Source organism: Neophocaena asiaeorientalis, unplaced genomic scaffold (genome assembly GCF_003031525.2).
Source record: "Neophocaena asiaeorientalis asiaeorientalis breed wild unplaced genomic scaffold, Neophocaena_asiaeorientalis_V1.1 scaffold205, whole genome shotgun sequence".
In the NCBI taxonomy this organism is placed as follows: Eukaryota; Metazoa; Chordata; class Mammalia; order Artiodactyla; family Phocoenidae; genus Neophocaena; species Neophocaena asiaeorientalis.
The window spans coordinates 1,488,544-1,510,930 of NW_020174369.1; the positions used below are offsets into that span (position 1 = coordinate 1,488,544).

Below are 22,387 nucleotides of genomic sequence, written 5' to 3' on the forward strand. Positions count from 1 at the left end.
CATAAACCAGGTTGTTGTGTTAAGACAGGCCCTTTTGCCCTGTCAAGCTGACCCTCTGAGCAGCACTCTTGCTAAGCAGCAGCCTGGGGGTAATGAGACAAGCATGGTCCTTGGCTCCAGAGAGACAGCCAGAACCTTGCCTCTGTGGGCTAGTAAAAATGAGACTTTGAGCAAAGTACTTAACCTTTCTGATCTTCAGTTTCTGCAAAACCCATCTCACAGAATGAGCACTAAGATGAAATGAAGTGGGATACGTGAGTATCCATCACATCGTGAGTGGTCAATGAATATCAGCTTTCTTCTCTGATAAGCCCCCTTGTTTTCTTAAAGAGGGCAACAAGTAAGTTTGAACGGAGTCTGGTTCTGCATTTTAACAAATTCTGAGTCCGTGGGCCTGGATTCATGAGGACTTACTTTGAAGGCACAGCGGGAGTTCTCTCCCCGGATCCCTTAGCTCTGGAACAGGCAGCCTGTTTGTTGGGGTATGCGCTCTCCAGGGGACCCAGGCACTTAACTGAGCTAACAAGTGCTTTCTCAAGGACAGAGACCAAGGGAGCAGAGAGTGGGAACCAGAACACATAAACCCCATGTTCTCCATCAGCTGGCGTGGTTACTTAGACACCCTTTTCCCCGATTGCATGAAAAGCAGAACAGGAGCTGGTGAAGTTGAGAGCCTCAGCTAGCATCTGGGGCACTCAGACATGCCAGGCCTAGGGCTTGGAAGGAGGGTGGGTTGCAGGCATCCTGCAAGGGCCAGGACTCTGGGGAATCAGGTTAGCACCCCAGAACTGAGAGAAAAGTGATGATCCTAGGAGGAAGGTCCTCTATGCCACAGGGACTGCCAGCAAGCCGCCTGGAGAGCCCAGAGCCAGCTCTCCATTCCCAGAACTGGTCCTGAACACGCACCTCTGTTCCCTCCCGCTCCTCCCGGTCTGATCCCTGTTTGTGACCCCGTGTGCATGACGACTGCCTATTCTCAATTCCACCTCCCCCACTCTCCGCCACTTCCCGCAGCCCTTCTCTGGGCCCTGGGAGGCTGACCTGCACAGACTACATCACCTGGCCTTCCTCACTGTTTGGTTCAGGCTGTGAAGTGCCAGTGGGAACTCCTAAGGCGAGATGAGAAGGCGGTCAGGGCATTTGTCTCCTGGCCCCTCTCCCTGCTTGCAGTGGTGTCTCTGGAAGCCCCTGTGTCCTCTCATCACTACAGCGTCACTGCCCTCCTCCTGGCCAGGTACCCACTGGGTTCTATTCACCACCTTTCCTCCAGCCATATGGGTGGCAATGGCTTCCTGCTCTTGCTAATCTCTGGTTGCCTCAACGCCCCTTGTCAGTTCCCTCAACTTCATCCACACCTCCCTGATAGGCCCCATCATTCAAATCTCTCCTTTTGAATGACCCAACCTAAATTCTGATTTCCACCAGGGCCTTGATGGATATAGCATCCCTTTATGAATATTTATTTATTTATATATTATCTTGTTTTAGAAAGGAGCTTATCAGGATATATAAGATATGAAATCACCAACGTTAAAAGTGGAATTAAAAACTGTGGGTTGAAGGGCATGCTTTGGAACCAAAGATAAAAGTAAGAAAACGGGGGGGCTTCCCTGGTGGCGCAGTGGTTGAGAGTCCGCCTGCCGATGCAGGGGACACAGGTTCGTGCCCCGGTCCGGGAAGATCCCACGTGCCGCGGAGCGGCTGGGCCCGTGAGCCACGGCCGCTGAGCCTGCGCGTCCGGAGCCTGTGCTCCGCAACGGGAGAGGCCACAACAGTGAGAGGCCCGCCTACCACAAACAAACAAAAAAAGAAAACTGCATGCATCGTAACCTCCCGCCTTGATCACTGGCAGGCCACACACGCAGCCCCTTGCTCTCCCACAGTCTCGCATCTATTAAGTTCCGAGTCTATAAAATACAAATAATACAAATAAGTCAGTTACCCTGCACAAACACAAGTGTTTGGAGATAGGAGTTTCAGCAGCCTTCTCTTAGCTGTAATGAAAATGCTAGCACAAGTTCGTGTGCCGGACGCACAGTGAGAACAAACTCACCAAAACGTCATCAGAGTTTGGAGGAGAGAAAGGTTCATTGCAGGGCCATGCAAGGAGATGAGTGGCTCATGCTGGAGTTCCCAGAAGGGTTTCAGCAAAGTATTTTTAAAAGCCAGGTGAGGGAGGGAGGTCACAGGCTATGGGATTAGGTCTTGCACAATTCTCTGATTGGCTGATGGTGAGGTAGTGGAGTGGTGTCACAGGGGTTAACAGTATCAACCTTGGCTCCAGGAGGCCTGGGGCTATGTGCTCAAGGTCATCAAGTAGTTAACATCTTCCTTTTGGTGGTGGGGGGGGGGGTGGTTCACATCTGCATAAAACAGCTCAGGAAATGTGCATCAAATACTGTTACCTAGGTTCTTCAGGGAGGAGCTAAAGCAGAGGATACGGGGTAAGGGCCTGTCCTGGGAAGGCCCCTTAGGGTCCTGCTAGGTTACAAAAATAGGGTGGTGCAGACAGAGCCAGAAAGGGAAGGAGGCGGGGAGGCCGTCACCATAATGATGGCCTTGGCAGTGACAGAGAGGAGGGTACCCTGGGAATCTAAGAGCAGGACCAGAGTGTGGCTGGGCCCTCCAGTCCTGGCCTGGATCCAGGGTCCCTGCAGAACCTCGAGGAAGTGATGGCTGGATCGCCATCCTATGTTCTGCCATTAGCACAGCTGAGCTCTGTCCAAGGAGTGGCTTCTCTCTGCTTCTTTTTCTGCACTTGTCTTTCATCTTCCTTAGAGCTTCTAGTTACTCGGGTTTCCACATCGTCATGACTTTTGTTTGCACCTCACATCAGTTTATTTAGGGCCTCTGTTCTACCTGATAGCCTTTCTCTGGGCATCCAACCAGCCTTAGTTTCTGCTACTCATAACTGGATTTTCCTTATATCTTTCAATTCAGCTTCCCTAGAGTGAAAATCTGATTGGCCAGCTCACCTCTCTCTGGGCGGAGCTTTCCAAGTTTGGCCACATGAGAGCCGGCCTTTGTCCACCCTTAGTGCAGTCACAGGCTCCCGGAGAGTCACATGCTAAATGGTGTGGGCGGGGAGGGAGGTGTACGTGGGCAACGCTGTCAATCATTTGTGCTCTTCATAAAGAAATTGTGGACGATTTGTAAACATCTGTTGATTCAGGTCCCTTGCGGCCCCTGGGAGTCTTTTTTATGGCTCCATCCTCTGCAAGGAATTCTGCTGATCTACTCCAGCCCTGAAAGCAGAATGCAGACAGCAGAGGGAAGATAGCCTGGGCCAAAACAGTAGGCCTTGAGGTTTGGTGAGGTCACTGTCCCCCACATACCAGAGAGTGAGCTAGAGGCTGCAAGACAAATCCCAGACACAACCTGCTGGTGAGGACAGAGCAGGACTCTGGCCTGTTCCATACTGACTCAGGACATGGAGAAGGTGAGCTATGGATGGAGATCCAAGGGGACTCCAGCTGAGCCTGGGGTAGGCAAGTGCTGTCACTTAGCCAGTCTCGATAGCAAGTTCCTCTTTAGTGTGGACAGCCGTCAGAGGAGAACTTTCCCCAGAGACTTTTGCCGTGTCAGTGATGGCAGAATGGAAATCCCAACTCTGCCATGTATTAGCTGTGTGACCTTAAACAAATTACTTGATTATTGAACCTGTTTCTGCATATATAAAATACAGACAGTAAGTTCTAGCTTTTGGAGTGGAAGTAAGAAATCCATGATAGGGTGGGTATTAAATTCTTAGAGACCAAGCTCTCAGAAATGGATAGTAATTTTTATGATTATGAGCATGGGAGAGCTGCTGACCTATCTTCTAATATTTGCTCCTAAATATTGGATTGGACTTTCCAACCAAAATGGGGCGTCGTGCCATCGATGACAAGGCAGACACAGCGTCTTGAATTACACAGGGCTGGCTGTGGCTTGAATAATCTATTGGCGAAGCTGAGCTTTGGAAATAAACTTTTAAAAAAGGCAGCAATACAAGAAAAGATAACAGTTCTCCCTAGAGGCACAGCAGGCTAGAAAGCATCTTCTTGCCCGGAGTCACAACGGTGGCTGGGTCCATCATAGCATCCCCCTGCCTCTGAAATCCAGGAGGTTGTGAGGGAAAGCGCAGGCAACCTTGACCTCGTACTCCAGACACCATCTCTCAAGACAGTCCTCTCCATCAGCATCAGAGATCCTTTGTTCAAGTGAGAAGGTGAGCCACGAGTCACTGAATTCCACCTGTGCTGTTTGGGGAGTATGACAGGAGGCAAGCGGCTTATGGCCTCTCTCCTTCTGCCTCCTGGGGGAAGGGACTGTTCCCTGGCAGCTCAGGGGGCCATTTCTCTAGTGAGAAGGGAGGGAGCCCCTCAATCTTGCTGCTGGGGCGGGAGTGGGGGTCAGGTTGAATTATCTCACAACAGCAACTGGCGACTACCTTGGCTGAAGTCAGTGAGCTTGTAAAATCACTTCCCCGAGGCACTCCAGCACCCAATTTGGAGATGAGTGGGGATTTACATGATTCAACGGAATGTTTCTTTCTGGTATCGGGGCTCAGTCAGTCGTGAAGGAGGAATTTGTGAGCAAAGCTCACTGGCTGTGGCTTGTGCTTTCTTCTTGTCCAGAGGGGCTGCAGGAGTGCAGGCATGAAGAGCTCAGTCTTTGAGGTTAAAATAAATGATGCTCAGGGGTGGGGTGCATCTGTTTCATTGTGACCCTAGGGAGTCTGTCTCTGGGGTAAGGAGAGATGAACAAAGAAAACCCTTCTGACTTTAAAGCCTTAAGGTCAGGGTCACTAGATGTATTGAATGTTTATTTGGGGCCGGGTACTATGTGAAGTCATTTACCTAATATGGCCTCATTATATCCTGATAATAACTCTATGAGATTGATGTTTTTGTCCTTATTTTATGGATGAGGAAACTGAGGCTCAGAGAAGTTAAGAGAGAAAGTTGCTCAACTGACCACCAACACCAAGGGGTGCTCCCTGGAGGTGTGTCTGGAATTTGATCCCAAATAAGCTTCATGCAATCTAAAAACAGTTGTCTGATAGATTGGGAGTTTGGAACTGACATGTACACATTGCTCTATTTAAAATAAAATGCCTTTCTATGAAAAATAAAACTAAGAACAGCTGTCCGGTTCATTTGTTTTGCATTTACAGCCCATGCAGGATCTTGCTAGAAAAAGGTAACGGGTGGTCACAGAGCTGGAGAGTGGTTGTCTCTGTTTCACTGCTCTGTGGTTTCGTGGATCGGAGGGGATTGGAGACCTTACCAAGACTGAATCCAAATCCATGGTGACCCACTTACTAGGTCTGGGATCTCAAGCAGGTCATCTATCCTTACTGAGCCTCAGTTTCTTCACCTGTTTCACTGGGTTTCTCTAACAATTCAAAGTGATCATCGCTGTAATGACCCTGTTGTATAGTAGAGGCTCCACAGACGTCAGGTTCACCTCTCTTCCAATTACCACTTGCTTTGTATTAACCACCCCCAAACATCATGGCATAAAACCACAATAATCCTCTATTTTGCTGGTGAATCTACAGTGTGGTGGGGGCTCTACAGAGACAGCTCATCCCTGCTCCATACAGCACTGACTCTCCATACATACAGCACTGACTGCTGCAAACATACAGCACTGATGGCTCCAAACATACAGCACTGACTACTCCATACATACAGCACTGACTGCTCCATACAGCACTGACGGCTCCAAACATACAGCACTGACTGCTCCATACATACAGCACTGACTGCTCCATACATACAGCACGGACTGCTCCACACAGCACTGACTGCTCCATACATACAGCACTGACTGCTCCATACATACAGCACTGACTGCTCCATACAGCACTGACTGCTCCATACATACAGCACTGACTGCTCTATACATACAGCACTGACTGCTCTATACATACAGCACTGACTGCTCTATACAGCACTGACTGCTCCATACATACAGCACTGACTGCTCCATACATACAGCACTGACGACTGAGGGCCTCAGTTGGGGACCCTCTTCTGGGACGGCTCACCCATGTGGCCGGTAAAGCTGCTTGTTGGTGCCTCCCACGTGGGTCTCTCTGCAGCATGGCTTGGGTCTCCTCACAGTGTGATGGCTAGGTGTGAAGAGTAGGTGCCCCAAGACCCAGGAAGCAAAAGTGCTCAATTTATTAAGTCCTAAACCTGGAACTGGCACGATGCCACTTCTGTCATATTCTGCTGGCCAAGCCATTCCAGAGTCCAGATGCAAGAGGAAGGGACATAGGATCCCCTCTTAGTGGGAAGAGCATCAGTGGGTTTGGGGATGTTTTAAAACAGCCCCCCACTCACCCCCAATCTGTCCTCTGGCCACAAATTCTTTATATTATTCCACGGACTAATTACACCCAGCACCTCCCAACATCCCCAGAAAGTCTCCTCTAGATAGGGTGCTGGGTTCAGGCTTTTGTCGTCTAATCAGGTCGAGGTGTCAGTGAGGCTCCTTGGATACAGGACCTGAGATACAGCTCCTTCTTGATCAGACGTCCTGGCAGCTAAAGAAGACTGGACGCCTGCCTCCTCATACAATGTTGACACAGACCATGGCCAACCATCAGAGCATCAGTGCTCAGCAGAGGCGGAGCTGCTGTGTCAGAGCCTAGCGGGGAGGTTTCCTGCAGCAGCCTAGTGCCGTGGACCGAGCACAGGGGTGATCACCGGTGACCAGGGTTCCAATCCAGACTCTAGCGTTGATCTGACGGGCGGTATTGAATATGTCACTCCATTGCTCAGAACCTTCATTCCCTTTTCTTCAAAATGGGGCTAATAATCTCCACTTCATAGAGACTTTGCAAGATTTAAATGAGGTGTTGTCCTGGAAACAGCCCAGAAATCTTCCTGACATATACTAGGCCTTCGATAAAGGAGAGTTGAATTTGGAATCTGAGACATGCAAATAAATTGGGCATAATGATATTTATTTCACAGAGTGAGTGCACAGCTCAAAATATACAAAAGGGATTTGTGAGCTGTAACACCTTGCGAAAGAAAAACGTGTGTATTTGTTTCTTTTGTTAACGCCCATTAGCTGCTCCCCAAAGTCCCAGCATCAGCAGGGTGGGGTCCCCTCCGCCGTGGGGCTGGTGACAGTTTGATCTCTGAGGCAGAAGCTACAAAATGGAGCTGCTAGTTGGGCATTAGCTAAAAGTCATTAGACTTTTCCTCTCCTTCTGTGCTTGCCTTGTGCCCTGAAGTTAGCGGATTTCATCTACATGGGATTACACTCGAATCCTGCAATCCAGTTTTTTTGGTGCTAGGGGAGATTTCTGGAGGCAATGAGCAGACCAATCTAGATTGGAGGGAGAAGGTCAGAGTCGCAGGGTAGGTAACGTGGTCTGTTTCTGAGAGATACTCATGAAGCCGACTGAATATGGATTTAGAAGCAGGGAGACCAGGGTTCGAAGCCTGGCGCTGCCTCTTCTGGCCTGTGTGCTGTGGGCAAGTCCCTCTACTGTCAGGACTTCTAGCTTTCTCATCTGACAAACGGGAAAATAATCACTCCAGCTGACAGGGCTGTGTGAGAAGGTGGTGAGGCAAGGCATGTAAAAGGCTCACTTCAATACCTGGTGCCAAACAGATGTTGCTTTATTATTATTAGAAGAACACGGAATAATAATAACCACCTAATCAACTGGTAGGAGAATGGAATAAATTGCATGCAAAACACCTCCACGGAGCTAAGCACGTAGAAAGTGCCCTGGAAATTGTAGTCACTGATGCCGCTGCCACTAATGATTTTAAGTTTAGTAATAACAGTGTTGATCACGCTTGACTAAATTCCTAATATTCCTTGAAAGTTTCTGTGAGCTCGGAGACGAGGTTTAAATTCTGTATACATTCGAACACCATTTGAAAGATTTCTCCTGCAAAAGCCAGGTATGTAAGTAATGTATTGGCACAAAGTGAGAAAATAAAACATAAACAGAAAGGGAGCCATATTGAAAGCAGTGCCCACAATTTCGCCGATAGCTCGGGTGAAAGAGGGCACAGTGAAATTTCCATGTTGAAGGTGACACTGTATTTTTGAGGCAGAGAGAAGTACCAAGTGGAGCAGATCTATTGACTAATTACACGGAGGGCTATAAACCAGATATAGTTTCACTTCTTTTCCAGTCATGGACTTCAACTAAGCTCTGTTTAAATCTGCTTCCTCATATTTTGTTTGTAAATCCATAGCATTTTTGTTGCTCTCTACTATTAGGATAGACTCAGTCCAGTATTTTAACTTCCTTGTCCCAACCATTCTACGCCTTGGTCCCTACTCAACCTTGCTTATGTGGGCTATGTCAGCAAGTCTCCGGTCTTCGGAAACCTGGAGAGAAGCAGACACAAGTCCCTATGTTTTCCTAAATTCCTAAACTCCAAGGGCACCTCTCTCAAGAACTTTCTTACTGTATTCTCCTCCATTTCAGGATGGTGCTGGGCTGAGACCTCAGGTTCTACAGCTCAGCAGACAGCAGACTCTAGGGAATAAGATACTATACGGGTTAGCTATTGTCACGTAATGCCACGTAACAACTATCCCCAAACTCAGTGGCCTAAATCACTTTTTTTTTCTCACCACAGATCTAGCTATGGCCAGCTAAGCAGCTGTGCCTTAGGGTGTGGCAGCTAGATTGAGTCTGGATCTGACTGAGCAAGTCTACTTCAAGCTGAAGTCCTGCAGGCTTGCTGAGTTGTTCTGTTTCATGTCTTTTTCCTCTGGGACTAGAGGGCTACCCAGAGCATATTCTTCTCATGGTGATAACAGAGGCATAAAAGGCATCTCTAGTTATCATGCCCTCATATGGCTATGTCCAAAAGCAGGAAAGGAACCAAGGATTCCCCTTGCATACCTTTTTCTTTTCATCAGCAATGGATAGTCTTCCTCAGAAGTTCTCAACAAATTTTTCTGTCATCTCATCTGCTGGAACTGGGTACCCTGTCCAACTCCAAAAGAATCTCTGGAAAAGGGAAAGAGATAGCACAATGGCCTTAGACAAATGCTTGTTGAGTGAATGGATTCTTACAGAAATGAGTAATCCTCCTGTAGGTTCCAACATCACTTTTAGGAATAAGCAAAAAGCATACCCATGTTTAGGGAAACCATGTAAGAAGAAATGAGTAGAGAAAGAGGTGAGAGAAGGATTCAACTTCATATTTTGTAGCTGATGCAGCTCCTCAGACACAGTTTCAGTAATGCAGTGGGTTACTATGCTCAGACTTTGAGGGATACACCAGTGTCCCTAGTGGGGGTTCTTATTTCATAGTCCATAAAATAAAGGCAATATCAGTGATTAACTTTGCTGGAAAGATGCCTAGGCTAGACTACTGCGTGATGAGAGGACTTGTAGAGAAAAATCCGGAAGGCAGAGAGGCCATTATGGGCGTTCCAGCTCTCAGCTGAATGCGGCCCCATGAGTGACCCTCCCCAGAATCCTAAGAAATAATAAATCAACGTTGTTTCCAGCCACTGAATTTTGGGGGGGTTTGTTACACAGCTGTAGACACAGAAACAATTGGAACAACAAAGGTGTGTATTCCTTGGACAACTTCTGTGAAGGACTTTCTTTTCCTTTCTATTTGTGATCAGCCAGAAAAGCTAAGGGGATGACTGTGAGCCTCATGGGATTCATTCATTCATTCGACAAATATTTACTGAGTGCCTGCTCTGTCCCAGGCAGCGTTCTGTGTGCTGGGGACATCGTGATGAATACAGCCCCTGCCCTCATGACACTTACAGTTTATGACATGGCTTCATCCTCCTAGGTGCCCTGGGAAAAGATTAGTGGTTCTCCACCAAATACATCCTTTGTTTTTTCATAACGTGCTATGTATCTGTCCCCTATCTAAATCTGACCTTCATCTGCTTGTAATTCCAAAGACAGGGAGTAGAGACAGACTTTAAAGTCAGACTAACCTGGCCTCAAATCCTCTCTCCCTCCCATGTCTTTCTTCTGGTCTCAGTTTCCCCATCTTTGGACTGGGTATAAGAATCCTCACCTAAAGCTACCATAAAGATCACAGGAAGAACACAAGTATTCAGTAAATGTTAATACTCTTCTTGTAGATTGAACACCTACATGCGGTTTCAGGGCAATTTCAATCAGAGGGCAGTTCATGGGGCATCTGATCTGCACCCCCCGCTTCTGTTTTCTAGGACTCTGGTGCCAAAGGGAATTGGGAAGCTAGTTCTCCTGCGTGCTCTATACCTGCCCTGACTCCCCTATCCTTTGCACAGGAAAGCTGAGCCTGTGATCCTTGACACTGGCCCCTCGGCCACAAAGCTTTACCAAAGGCTCTCACGTCCATTACCTCAATTACCCTTTGCAGCAGGTCTGCGAGGCAGGTGTTCTCAGCCTCATTTTACGGTTGACATGCCTGAGGCCCAGGGAGCTGAAGTAGCTTTTGCAAGGTTACAAAGAAAATTAGTGGCTGAGCTTGCCTTGAAACCCAGGTCCCCCATGTCCTGCCTGAAGGCTCTTTCGAGTTTCTTTGCACTGTCTCCCTGCCCCCTCACAATCCTCTCACCTCCCACCCCTACCTCCACCCCACTGTGTCACCTGGACACCTGAGAAGCGAAAGCCACAGCATCTCAACAAAGGGAGGCACACGTGATTATTTTCTTGCGACCATGTACATAGGAGGCATTAACATTCACCCAGGAGCTGCTGAAATCCGCTCAACTGGAACGGAGGCTGGCGAGAAGGGGACTGACCAAATTTGTTTACAGTGGGCTAATCCAGCTTCGGCTGCCGTGCCGCACAGCCTGGCTGTATGAGCAGGGAGAAAGTCTAATTACAGGCTGACAGCCCTGAGTGTCTCCTGGGAAGACAGGTCCTGAATAAAAGTATTAAGAGAAGCTTGAAGTGTCTGGAGATAGATAGAGATTTGTTTCCTAGCCCTGTAGTTCTAAGGGGAAGGTTTCAGATCAGGATCACAAAAGCCTAAGAGTTCAGACCCAAAGGAGGCTGTAGAGAGGAGTCAGCCCTCAGGTGTGGACACGGAGGTGATTGTCCCAAGGTCATGCAATACCACCCTGCAGAGGTCGGCACATGCATCCTGAGGCCTGACTCCCAAGCTTCTGAGTTCCCACCGACCCCCCTCACCCCCAAGCATTTCCCCTTCCGTGTCAGCCCCCGGGGGTCAGTCTCTAAGCTGGTTTCTCTGCCTCGGTCTCAGCCCTCTCCAGTGCATCCTCCAGGTGTTCCCAGAGTCTGATCACGGGGCTCTGCTGTGTAAATTTATTCAGTAGCCCCTCCATGTGCTTAGGGGTGAAATCTACATCTTAGTCTTGGCTAAAAAAAAAAAAAAAAAAAAACTTTGATGTGGCCTTTACCTGTGCTTCTGCCTACCAGGTAGCTGTTGATCCCCAAACTGGTCATGTCCCTCTGCATCTTCATGGTTTTGCTCATGGTGTTTCCTCCATCTGAAATGCCCTTTCTTCGCCTCTCTGTCTAAAGAAACTTCTACCCTTGCACACCCACCGCCTTCTTCAAAGCTCAAATCACAGATAAGCATCCGTTTGGGATGCTCTCAGCTTGGTCCCCCTGCAAGTCCCCATGGCACGCTCAATCTGGGGCAGGGCACTGTGATGGCAGGGGCTGTATTCTCTCCACCCACCCCTAAGTACTTAGTGCCCCCCACAGTACCGAGCCCCAATCCTTGATAGAATGAAGGTAATAAACTGATTGGTTACAGCACGCAGCTTACTCTGTGGTACAATGCGGAACAAAACACGCTTGGGGGGCTTCCCTGGTGGCGCAGGGGTTGAGAGTCCGCCTGCCGATGCAGGGGACATGGGTTCGTGCCCCGGTCCGGGAAGATCCCACATGCCGCGGAGCGGCTGGGCCCGTGAGCCATGGCCGCTGAGCCTGCGCGTCCGGAGCCTGTGCTCCGCAACGGGAGAGGCCACAGCAGTGAGACGCCTGCGTACCGCAAAAAAAAAAAAACCACCACGCTTGAGTAGCCCTCCCAGAGCTTATGGTCTGACTGATCAATCCACTGGGTCACTGTTGGTTTGAGGCTTAAAGGCGCCGCTATCCTTAAGAAGCCTCATTTAAGCGGTATATACCTATGGCCTGATAACACAGGGATGCCTAACGTACAGAAAAATGACACATGCATAGGTCTACTGTATCAGTTTCTCAGTGACCCTCACTGCATCACTGACGCCTCAGATGTCATGGGACTGAGAGCAAGCCCCCACCTGAGTGTCACAGGAGCGTGTTTCTGGAGCAGAGGGTCATGACAGAGAGGGCAAGAAGTGAGAGGATTACAAAGGAAAACAGGATCCATCATGATTTTGCCTGGAAATGCCTGTTAATTTAGGTCAATTCAACAAATATATATGAGGTACTACGTGTGCCAATATATATATATATATATATATATTTATCATCAAACCCATTATACAGGAGGGGCAGTTAAGGCATAGTGGTGAAATAGCTTGTCCAAAGTTGCAACAGGTGGTTCATGATGGTGCTGGGATTTCAATCCAGCTATGATGGACTTGAAAACTGTAATCTTCCTACTGTGCTGCATAAAACACAGTATGGAGCACCTACTATGTGCCAGCACTGGGGATACAAAGGTGACTGAAACATGGCCCCTGCCCTCAAGAAGCTCCCAGTGTCCCGGGGGATGGAAAGGAACCAGCTCTCTCAGTGTGGTGCCGGCAGGGAAACGGAGCATGCAAGGCTGTGGGGGAGGAGATTTCACCACAGACATGGTTTAGAATTGCCTGCACACGGTGATCGAACAAAAGCTGACTGACTTCTAGTGGGCTTTAGTGTTGCTTTTAATATCTGTGCACACACCGTGGTCCCTTACTGCCTGCTGGTGGGGCACAGTTAAGTCAGTCTGGCTGTGGAAGGCTAGGTCCATTCCCAGACTCTCACACATCTGGTGCACGGAGACTCTGGGCCAGCACCGCCCTGTCTTCCAAGAGTCGCAGAGTCACAAGTTGGCGCTCTTCCGGAGAGAGGGGGATGTGGCCAGGGCGCAGCGGGAGCAGGGGAGAGTGGTGCCGTGCATCACGCTGTGAGTGACGGCATCACAGAGGAGACGATCGATCAACTGACGACGCCTGGAGAACTTGCTCAGGTGTAAAATGGACTCCGGTTTTTATTGCAGCCAAAGTCCAAGAGGACTTTCCCAAAGGACCGCCTCGACTTGGCCAGAGGTGCTGACAACGCTCCATGCCTTCCTTGAGGAAAGGTCTTTAATTTCTACGCCAATGAGCCAGACACTGACTCCCTCCCATCCTACGCCCTTAAATACAAGTGCAGACCTTCGCCGGGAAGTGGGAGCAGTAGGCACGCATTAGCCCACCCATTGTAAAGCCTCTGATGGAGACCAATTACTCAAACCAGCTCCACTTCATTTCCAGCTGAAAACCCACCACTGATATCTGTGGGCCACAGCCCCGGGCTGATGAAGCAATCAGGAGGAAAAGCAGATGTCAGAGACACGCAGTCTTACAAAGGGTTTCGAAAGGAGGGTAGGGAAGGCAAGGCAGTGGACATGACGGGGGCTGCTCACTTACTGCCTGCAGACTTTGTGCCAGGTCTTGTGTTGAATATTTTGCAGGTTTCTGCAGGGAGAAGAAAGTCAAACCCAACCCTAACACACACACACACACACACCACACACATGCACACACACGCACACACACACACACGCACACACACACACACCCTGGAGAGATACAAACAAACTAAAAAAACTGCTCTGGCGTCTGTGTGGCCTGCAAACCAGTAAGCTTCTTGGAGAAGCTTTGTTAGCTTCTGGCCATCGTGGGATTGGCCATATCCCACCTGGAGTTGCTACTTTGAATTTCGTCCCAAGTTTTCAACCCTTGAGGTGCTGGAATGGTCCTGGAACCCGGGCAGAGATGGGTAAGCAGGTCTTCTGCCGCTTTGTCACCTGGGCCCCACAGCTGCAATCATTCTGTCAGCTTCTGCTGGTAGCAGCCTCCCTCTAGAAGGCCTCAGAATCAGCCTCAGACAGGAGGGAAGGGCACAACCCTTAAAGAATGACACAGCCAGTTGACAAAAACTGATTAGAACCAACTAGGCCCAAGGTGGCGGAAGATTCGACTTCCAGTGGACCTCGAGCCTCATTGTAATACATTAGCGTATGCTAAATGACACACCCACAGGTGCCATGACAGTTCGGAGGAGGCTGACTGTAAAAGGTCAAAAAGTGGGTGGTGACCCAGTTCCTGGAAGTCCCCGCTCCTTCCCCAAAATAGTTTAAATAATCATCCCACTCATTACCGTATCAAATTACCCAGCCCATAAAAACTAACCTCCCCATATTTCAGGCCACTCTCACTTTCTGAGATGACCCCATGCCCTGGGGCTGCTCTGACCTTCGGAGTCACACCTCATTCGGCCAATGGAATGTGTATCTCTCTCAATAAACATGCTTTCACTTTACCATGGCTCACTTTTGAATTCTTTCCTGCGAGAAGCCAAGAACCCTCACTTGGCAGCCTGTCCCAGGGACTCACCAGAGACCTGGGACATGACCACCTTCTCGCGCCCCATTTTCCTGCAACAAGCCCAGGGCACCTGGACGTGTACCTCCCACATTTCATGCTCCTTCATCATCTCTTTGCTGGGCCCCCCCTTTCTTCCACTTCCCTCCTTCATTGGTACTTAAATGAAAGCTTCCATGCTATGAAAGAGACAAATAGGTACTGGAAAGAAGGAGCAGAAAGAAGGGGAAGGATTGTTTAAATAAACAAGCAACTGCTATTCAGAATTTCCACTTGAGGACAGATTTCCTTATTTCCTCTACAGTTCTTCAATCCTATCCTGATAGGTATTATTTTACCCATTTTACAGACAAAGAAACTGAGGCTAGGAAACAATGACTGGTTAGTGGTGTTTTCTGACCTACAGCTGCGCTCTCTCCATTCTAGCAAATTGCCTCTATTTGCATTCAATTTGCAGAATCTGCATTGAGCAACCTGCAGGCCCAGTACAGAGGAATGTGGCCTAGAGCTTCTGAAGCTTTTCAGAGAGCACAGGTCTGGCTGTCACCCTGTGGTGGCAGTCTGGGCCGACACTGGACATGTTCCACTCTGAGGTCATAACTCACAAGCTGATTTAGATAGTGGAAAGTGTTTCTCTGAGATAAGCTATACATTTTCAAACTGAATTGTCATCTCGCTGTCTACTCTGCGTGGTATTTTATAACTATCTATCTTTGATAACCGAATGCTACAATTAAGGTGAAATCTGCATATGCAAACTTATCGAGTTTTTGGCATTTCCCATTCATCTTAGAACATTTTGGCTGAAAACAGATGAGTGCCCTGCTCCCATCCCAACACACACACACACACACACACACACACACACAGACACACACACACACACACACACACCCTCACATGTCCTCACACCTTTAGTCACAGAGGCAGGGAATGATCCCATTTGACTTAGCTTCTCTCTTGATTCTATCCCGTGATTCTCCTTCCATTCATTTGATTTTGCTTTCTTTGCCCCTGGAAGTGATATTCATTCTCTGAGCTAAGGCATAATAAACAGAGAACTGGACTTGGAGCCAGAAGACCCAGGCCTTAGTTCTGATATAATGCTTAGTCATTGTGTGACCAGACCAAAAACGATCTCAGGTTTTAAAGTTGGACAGATTATAAATCCCTGACTCTTGAGACTCACCAGCTGTGCAACTGCAGGCAAATTACTTAACTACTCTGAAACTCAGTATTCTCACCTTCAAAACAGCACTATTATTACTGTCTTGCAAGATCACTATGAAGATTAAAAACATTAAAAAATGTTTTTAAAAAACACAAAAAGTGGCAGGTACAAGGCCTAGTACCCTATGTCTCTAACTTCTGTTTTCCACCATAATCACTGTCTCTCTGACTCAGAATTCTCTTCAGAATAATTGTATTTATCTCACAAGATTATTCTGAGGATTAAATGAGAAAATATACCTGAAAATATTATGAAATTGTGAAGTATTTTTAGTCCTTTGCTCGTTCACGCAATCAACCAATATTTCTTAGTAAAGATTCAGTGGTAAGTGATATGGGTGATAATAAAGAAGAATCAGACATAGAATTTACCCTCAAGAAACCTTCATTCTTGAGATATACCCCACCCCACTGGAAGAACATATGAGGCAAAATTGAAAAGTGCTGGTGATATATTTGTAAGGTTCAAGGATAACAAGGAGACACCCGCCAGATGAGGCCAGCAGCTGAGGCTCCTTGACGGACCTGCTATTTGAGAAAACACTTGGCACAAGGGTAGTAGATAACGGATAAAGGTTGTTCGGGTCCAGCATGAACAAGATCACAGCAGTGAGAAAGTGTGAGGAAGGTAAGGGGAACCTAGCCTACAGTATGGGGGATTATTGGAGGGTTGTGGCTGATAAGGTTGCAAAGATGGGTTGGGACCCATTTCTGGAGGAATTTGGACTTCTAATTTTTTTTTTTTTTTTTTTTTTTGGGGACGCAGGCCAGGTACGCAGGCCTCTCATCGTTGTGGCCTCTCCCGTTGCGGAGCACAGCCTCCGGACGCACAGGCTCAGCGGCCACGGCTCACGGGTCCAGCCGCTCCGCAGCATGTGGGATCTTCCCAGACCGGGGCACGAACCCGTATCCCCTGCATCGGCAGGCAGACTCTCAACCACTGCGCCACCAGGGAAGCCCTTGGACTTCTAATCTTATAGAAGATGGAGGATCCGTGGAACATCTTTGAGCAGGAGAGTGATGTTTTCAGAGCCAGCTTTCCTGGCGATGAATCCAGCTGTAATGTACAGGGAGGTTTGGAGTGAGGACAAACAGAGGCTCCCTAGGAGTCCGTTAAGAGAGTTTCGGAGAGAGCCGAGGCCTTGAAATGGATCAAAGGGTGCGAATGAAGGCGGGAAGCTTGGAGGGAAAATATTACAGAGGAAAAATGATAGAATTTAAGGGATCAAGTTGTGGGTGTGGAGGGTAAGAGGGGTCCTGAGTGCCACTGAAGTCTTGGGCGAGGAGAAAAGGCATCAGAGAAATCTCAAGAAGGAACTGGTCTAAGGAAGAAGACAATATTGTCTATATGTAAGAAGAAAAATAATTCATCAGAATTCCAGGGGTCAGGGAAAGGCAGACCAGCCTTTTGGTGGTGTTTCCCAACCTTGGCACTATTGACATTTGGAGCCAGAGAATTCCTTGTTTGTGGAGCTGTCCTGTGCATTATAGGACATTTAGCACCCACTAGATGCCAGCAACACAACCCCCAAAGTTGTGAGAACTTTGTGATAAATGTCCCAGGAAATTTTCAAATGTCCCCTGAGAGGCAAAATCATCCCCACTTGAGATCCCTGTTGTAGGGAGAAGTCTGCTCCCCATGAGAAACACTGTCGAAGTGCCTGAGCTGCCCCAAGGGTGTCCAGACATTAACACGCCCCGTCACACCCACATTTCAATAAAAGCACCGTGAGTTACTGGATTACTTGTGGATAAAGGAAAAAGAACAGAGTTTTCCAAAGCGGTCAGAAAGATTGTAAAACTGCAGCCAAGAGGACCCAGGAGTCAAAACAAAGAGAGGGAGGGAGGAAGAGACACACAGAAATCAGGGGCTGGAGGGGCTTTCTGGGACCTGGAATGGGTGTTCACTTTCGTCAAATTTTACCTAAATCTCTGAAGGAATGGAGACAATAACAAATGGGTGTCTTATTTAAATCTCCATAATTAAACCGGGTACACATTCCTTACACATGCAAGTTATTCGGTACATTTCTTTCATACCTTTGAGATTAATAATGATAGTACTGGCCAATCCCGCTAATGAGAGAATTTAAGTATTGCCAAGGACATCAAGATAGCTGCCCATTCCTGAGCAACTTAGTTAATTTTTCTGGACCTTCATTTCTTCAACTGCAAAATGAATTGAATCATTTTCATCTCATAGACTTGTGGTGAGGATTAAGGAAAATAAGACAAATGAAATGCCTGCCACATGTTCAATTATTATGTGTCTTTCTATCTATCCAACTCCCTTTAATTTATGACTGTCATAATTTATGACTATCAGTTATGACTAAGAGAATGTATGTAGCTATGGGTGTGGTTGTTATTACAATTCTAGAGGATGCTTCTGGAGATGTCCATTTAAGGCATGTAGTTCCCCAAAGACACAAATATCCTAGATGGTAATGATACCCAATGTCTGGACAAGAAGTGGAACGTTCATTCAATTACCCCCATTTCTCGGGCTCCAGATGTTTGACAATACATTGGAGAACTTCCCCATGTAACTATTAGCGTTTCCTATATTTTGCTGGCTGTTTATGGCAGAGCTGAAACACCAGTATGAGCCTCGTTTCAGTCTTGCAAAACAAATTGATCTAACCTCAGAAGTTCCAAGAGCTACTCAAAAAGACCATGAATTCTGGAGCTATATCTTGGTTTGGCTTTTGCCTCATTCTGAAAATAAGATCCCTTTGCTTAGCTGAAATTGGTTAAATATCCTCCTTTCCTCAACCATATGGATATTGCTTTTCCAAAGGTCTGAAGGACAGTGGCCTTTGGTGTCTGGGATTTTAGGGCGTTTGGCTAATCAATACCCCGGTAAGTAATTAACCACATCTGAATGAGAATCAAGCGAGTTCTGTTCATTTCAAACATTAGGTAGATCTTATAGGTCCCAGCCCGTAGATTTCTTTTACTCCAACTCCCCGAATAGTTTTATTTCTCTCTAGGTGATATAGGGAGGTGGCTTCTGGATGAGATGTTTGCTGTTGCTTTTTTCCTCTTGTCTTTGATGACTTGTCAGCCTGGGGTAGCCATACAGGAGAAGGTGAACTGGTGAGTTGGCCAAAAGTTTCTGCAAAATTTGCAGTTAGGGGTTACTTGGTGGGGAACTGAGACACTCTCATGTTTGCAACAGGCTGTTTTAGGATGGAATGTGACCTCTTTCCACATTATTACTAATTCAGTGAAGGAGTCCAGGCCAGCGACAAGAGCGTTCACTTGGTGTCAGATGGACCTGTGTGCAAATCTCAGCTCCAAGACTTAGGAGCTGGGTGATCTGCAGTAAATCAGCTAATCGCTTTGTGCTTGCTTCCCGATCTGTAAAATGAGAATAATAATGCCTCTTCTATAAGAGTTAATGAACATGAAATAAAATCTTGGATATAAAGTATACTCAACTTAATAAATAATAGTTCTCTTGAGTTATATTGGACAATTAACCTCTGCTTATCCATTTGTGTGTAAGAATACCCATCTCATAGTGTTTTGGGAAGGATAAAATTAGGTAATGTATATAAAATTATCTTGGGAAAAGCAAGAGACTGTAAAGATGCTGAGTCATTTCATTCTAGAAAAGACTTAACCTTTTGCTATGGAGTAACGAATAGAAGTGATATTTTCATATGTACATTGCATTTTACCCATTCCATTTCCTTGAATATCCCAAACTGGCTTCACGGTCGTTTTTTTTTAAAATCTTAACACTAAGTATTTTGTGGTGCTTAAACAGCCTCTTATTTTGCCTTTGTGATAGCTTTAAAGAAGTCCCTCTCTCCGAAACATTGAAGATTTTAAGTAGAGTTATTTTATTCAAATTCTTGTTGGATGATTCAATTTTGAATCATTATTGCTTTTAAATGCTAGACTAGAGATTTCCTTTAAGTAACAGTTAAGAAGGAGGAAAGGCATTTTTCTAAGCAGTTAATTTGCAACTTGTATTTAAAGCGAATACAATTTTGAAAAATCAGAAAATTCATCTCTAATAATTAGAAGATAAAGGCAAGAGAACTGTGGCAAAGGAAATCTCTGCTGAGATACTCTTAATTATAAAAGCTTATCATTGTAATCCTTTTTGAAAATGAACAAAGAGTCTTGATGTTTGAACTTATCAAATAAGAAAGACCAGTGAAGAGGCAAATTTGAAGTCAAGGCAAAAGAGAACCAATTAAATACGTTACAAAGTGCTGAAGTAGGAAGTCACAAGGTCTTTCTGTCTAATGCCAGTGTGCCTGACCCTGGCTTTGCAAATGCTAAACTACATGGTGAAATAACTTTACTGGGTTCAGATTCTGGCACTGGCATTTCCTATTTGTGTAATCTTAGGCAAGTTATTTAAGTCTTCTGGACTGTAAAGTGGGAGGCAAGTAAGAGGAAGAATTAAATGCATAAAAAGTATTTAGAACAACGCCTGGTACTTAGTTAAGTTTTCAATGAAATCTGTTGCCAGTAGTGGTGTGTGATTGTCATGGTCATTTTTTTGGGTATTTTTCATCTCTCTGATGGTTGATAAAAACTAGAATAAATTTGTAATGTGCCTATACATTATTGATACAATGTATAAAATAGACAACTGATGGGAACATACTGTATAGCACAGGGACCTCTACCTAATGCACTGTGGTAACCTTAATGGGAGGGAAGTCCAAAAGGGTGGGGATATCTCTATGTGTATGGCTGATTCATCTTGTTGTGCAGTGGAAGCTAAAACAACATTGTAAAGCAGCCATACTCCAATAAAAATTAATTTAAAAAACTAAAATAAAATTTAACAACGAAAAAAAATTGCAATGTGCCAGTTAGTATGGATCTTTTGGATTAGTCTCACTTCAAACTTTAAAAAAATTTAACAATGGCAAAATAACTAACAATTTATTTTTCTCAAATAAAATATAAACACTAACATTGAAAACAGATGATATACATTTACATTTTTAATGGTATACATTTATTTTTATAAGCTCATATTTACCATTATTATAAAGTATATTGCCTGTGTGTTATTATACCATTACTATAAATTCTTAGAAAAGTGTGGTTTTTTGAGAAAAATATTTTAAGACAATGTTGATGAAAAGACGTTATATTCAGCCTCAAAAAGCAATGACTCTCCCTTATGTGTTTTATACAAATAATACATTTTAGCATGTGTGTTGCTTTAAAAAGTTAAAAAATTTTTCAATCCTTTTAATTTATTGAGATTTGTTTTATGACAAAGAATATGATATATCTTAGTGAATATGTCACAGGCACTTCAAAGTGTGTATCCGTCTGTTGTGTGTAGTTCTAAGTCATTAAGTTGGTTATTAATGCTGCTCAAGTTTTCACCTCCTTGTCTATCAAATACTGAGGGAGGAATGTTGCATCCCCAAGTATATTTGTGGATTTGTCTATTTCTCCTTTCAGTTCTATCAGTTTTTGTTTCATGTATTTTGAAGTTCTGTTATTATCTGTTTATCTACTTGTCTTTCTATGTCTATCTATCTATCTATCTACATACAGATTTGTAGATGATCTGCCCCTTTATCATTATGAAAGGATTTCATTATCCCTGGGTTTGCATGGTCAATTTTTTTTCCCTATATTTTATTTTAACCTATCTGACTCTTTATATTTTAAAGTATGCCTCATATAGATAGCATATAGATGGGTCTTACTTTATTACCTAGTCTAATAATCTCTGTCTCTTAATCATAGGATTTATACAACTTATATAAGATATAATTACCGATATACATGGGTTTGGGTTTGCCATCCTATTTGTCACATCTGTTCTTTGTTTCTGTTTTTCTCTTTTTTTAGGTCATCTTTTGCATTTCATATTTTTTCTAATTCCAAATAATTTGTTAGCAATTCTACTTTGTTCATTTATTTATTTTGGTTGTTACTCTAAGCTTTGCAACATTCATCATTAACTTATCACAGCCTACCTTCAAATGATATCATACCACTTCTGATACCATTTTTATTCTTCCTGAGTAACTTCTTTTGACCTTTCTAATAGTGCAGAATGAATTTTGGTGAGGGAGTTATCCATTTTTGTTAGTCTGAAGAACTCTTTATTTTGCCTTTATTTTGAAGGGTATCTTTGATGAATATAAAATTCTAAGTGGAGGGCTTCCCTGGTGGCGCAGTGGTTGAGAGACTGCCTGCCGATGCAGGGGACACGGGTTCGTGCCCCAGTCAGGGAAGATCCCACATGCCACGTAGCGGCTGGGCCCGTGAGCCATGGCCGCTGAGCCTGCGCATCCGGAGCCTGTGCTCCGCACGGGAGAGACCACAACAGTGAGAGGCCCGTGTACCGCAAAAAAAAAAAAAAAATTCTAAGTGGAAAGCTTCCTTTTTTCCTCCCACATCACTTTGATGACATTAGTATCATTCCATTATCTTCAACTTGTATAATCTTTGAGGAGAGATCCATTTTGTTATGGACTCCTTTAATATTTTTTCATTGATTTCTAGCAGTTTGATTATGATGTGCCTAGGTGTACTTCTGTGGATTTATAGTTCTCATCAAATTTGGGGAAAAAAATTTTGCCACTATTAATTCAAACATGTTTTCTGCCACATACTTTCTCCTCTGCTTCTG

General features: G+C 45.5%; 1 protein-coding gene across 1 annotated transcript in view; it reads left to right on the plus strand.

Moving 5' to 3' along the window:
• Window positions 1–18,673: 18,673 nt before the first annotated feature.
• Window positions 18,674–22,387, plus strand: part of C8A (complement C8 alpha chain) — a 62,580-nt gene continuing 58,866 nt past the window's right edge. Inside the window, exon 1 of the mRNA XM_024756244.1 lies at window positions 18,674–18,855. Within this exon, the coding sequence (XP_024612012.1) occupies window positions 18,779–18,855 (77 nt within the window). The 5' untranslated portion in view covers window positions 18,674–18,778. The remainder of the gene's footprint in view (window positions 18,856–22,387) is intronic.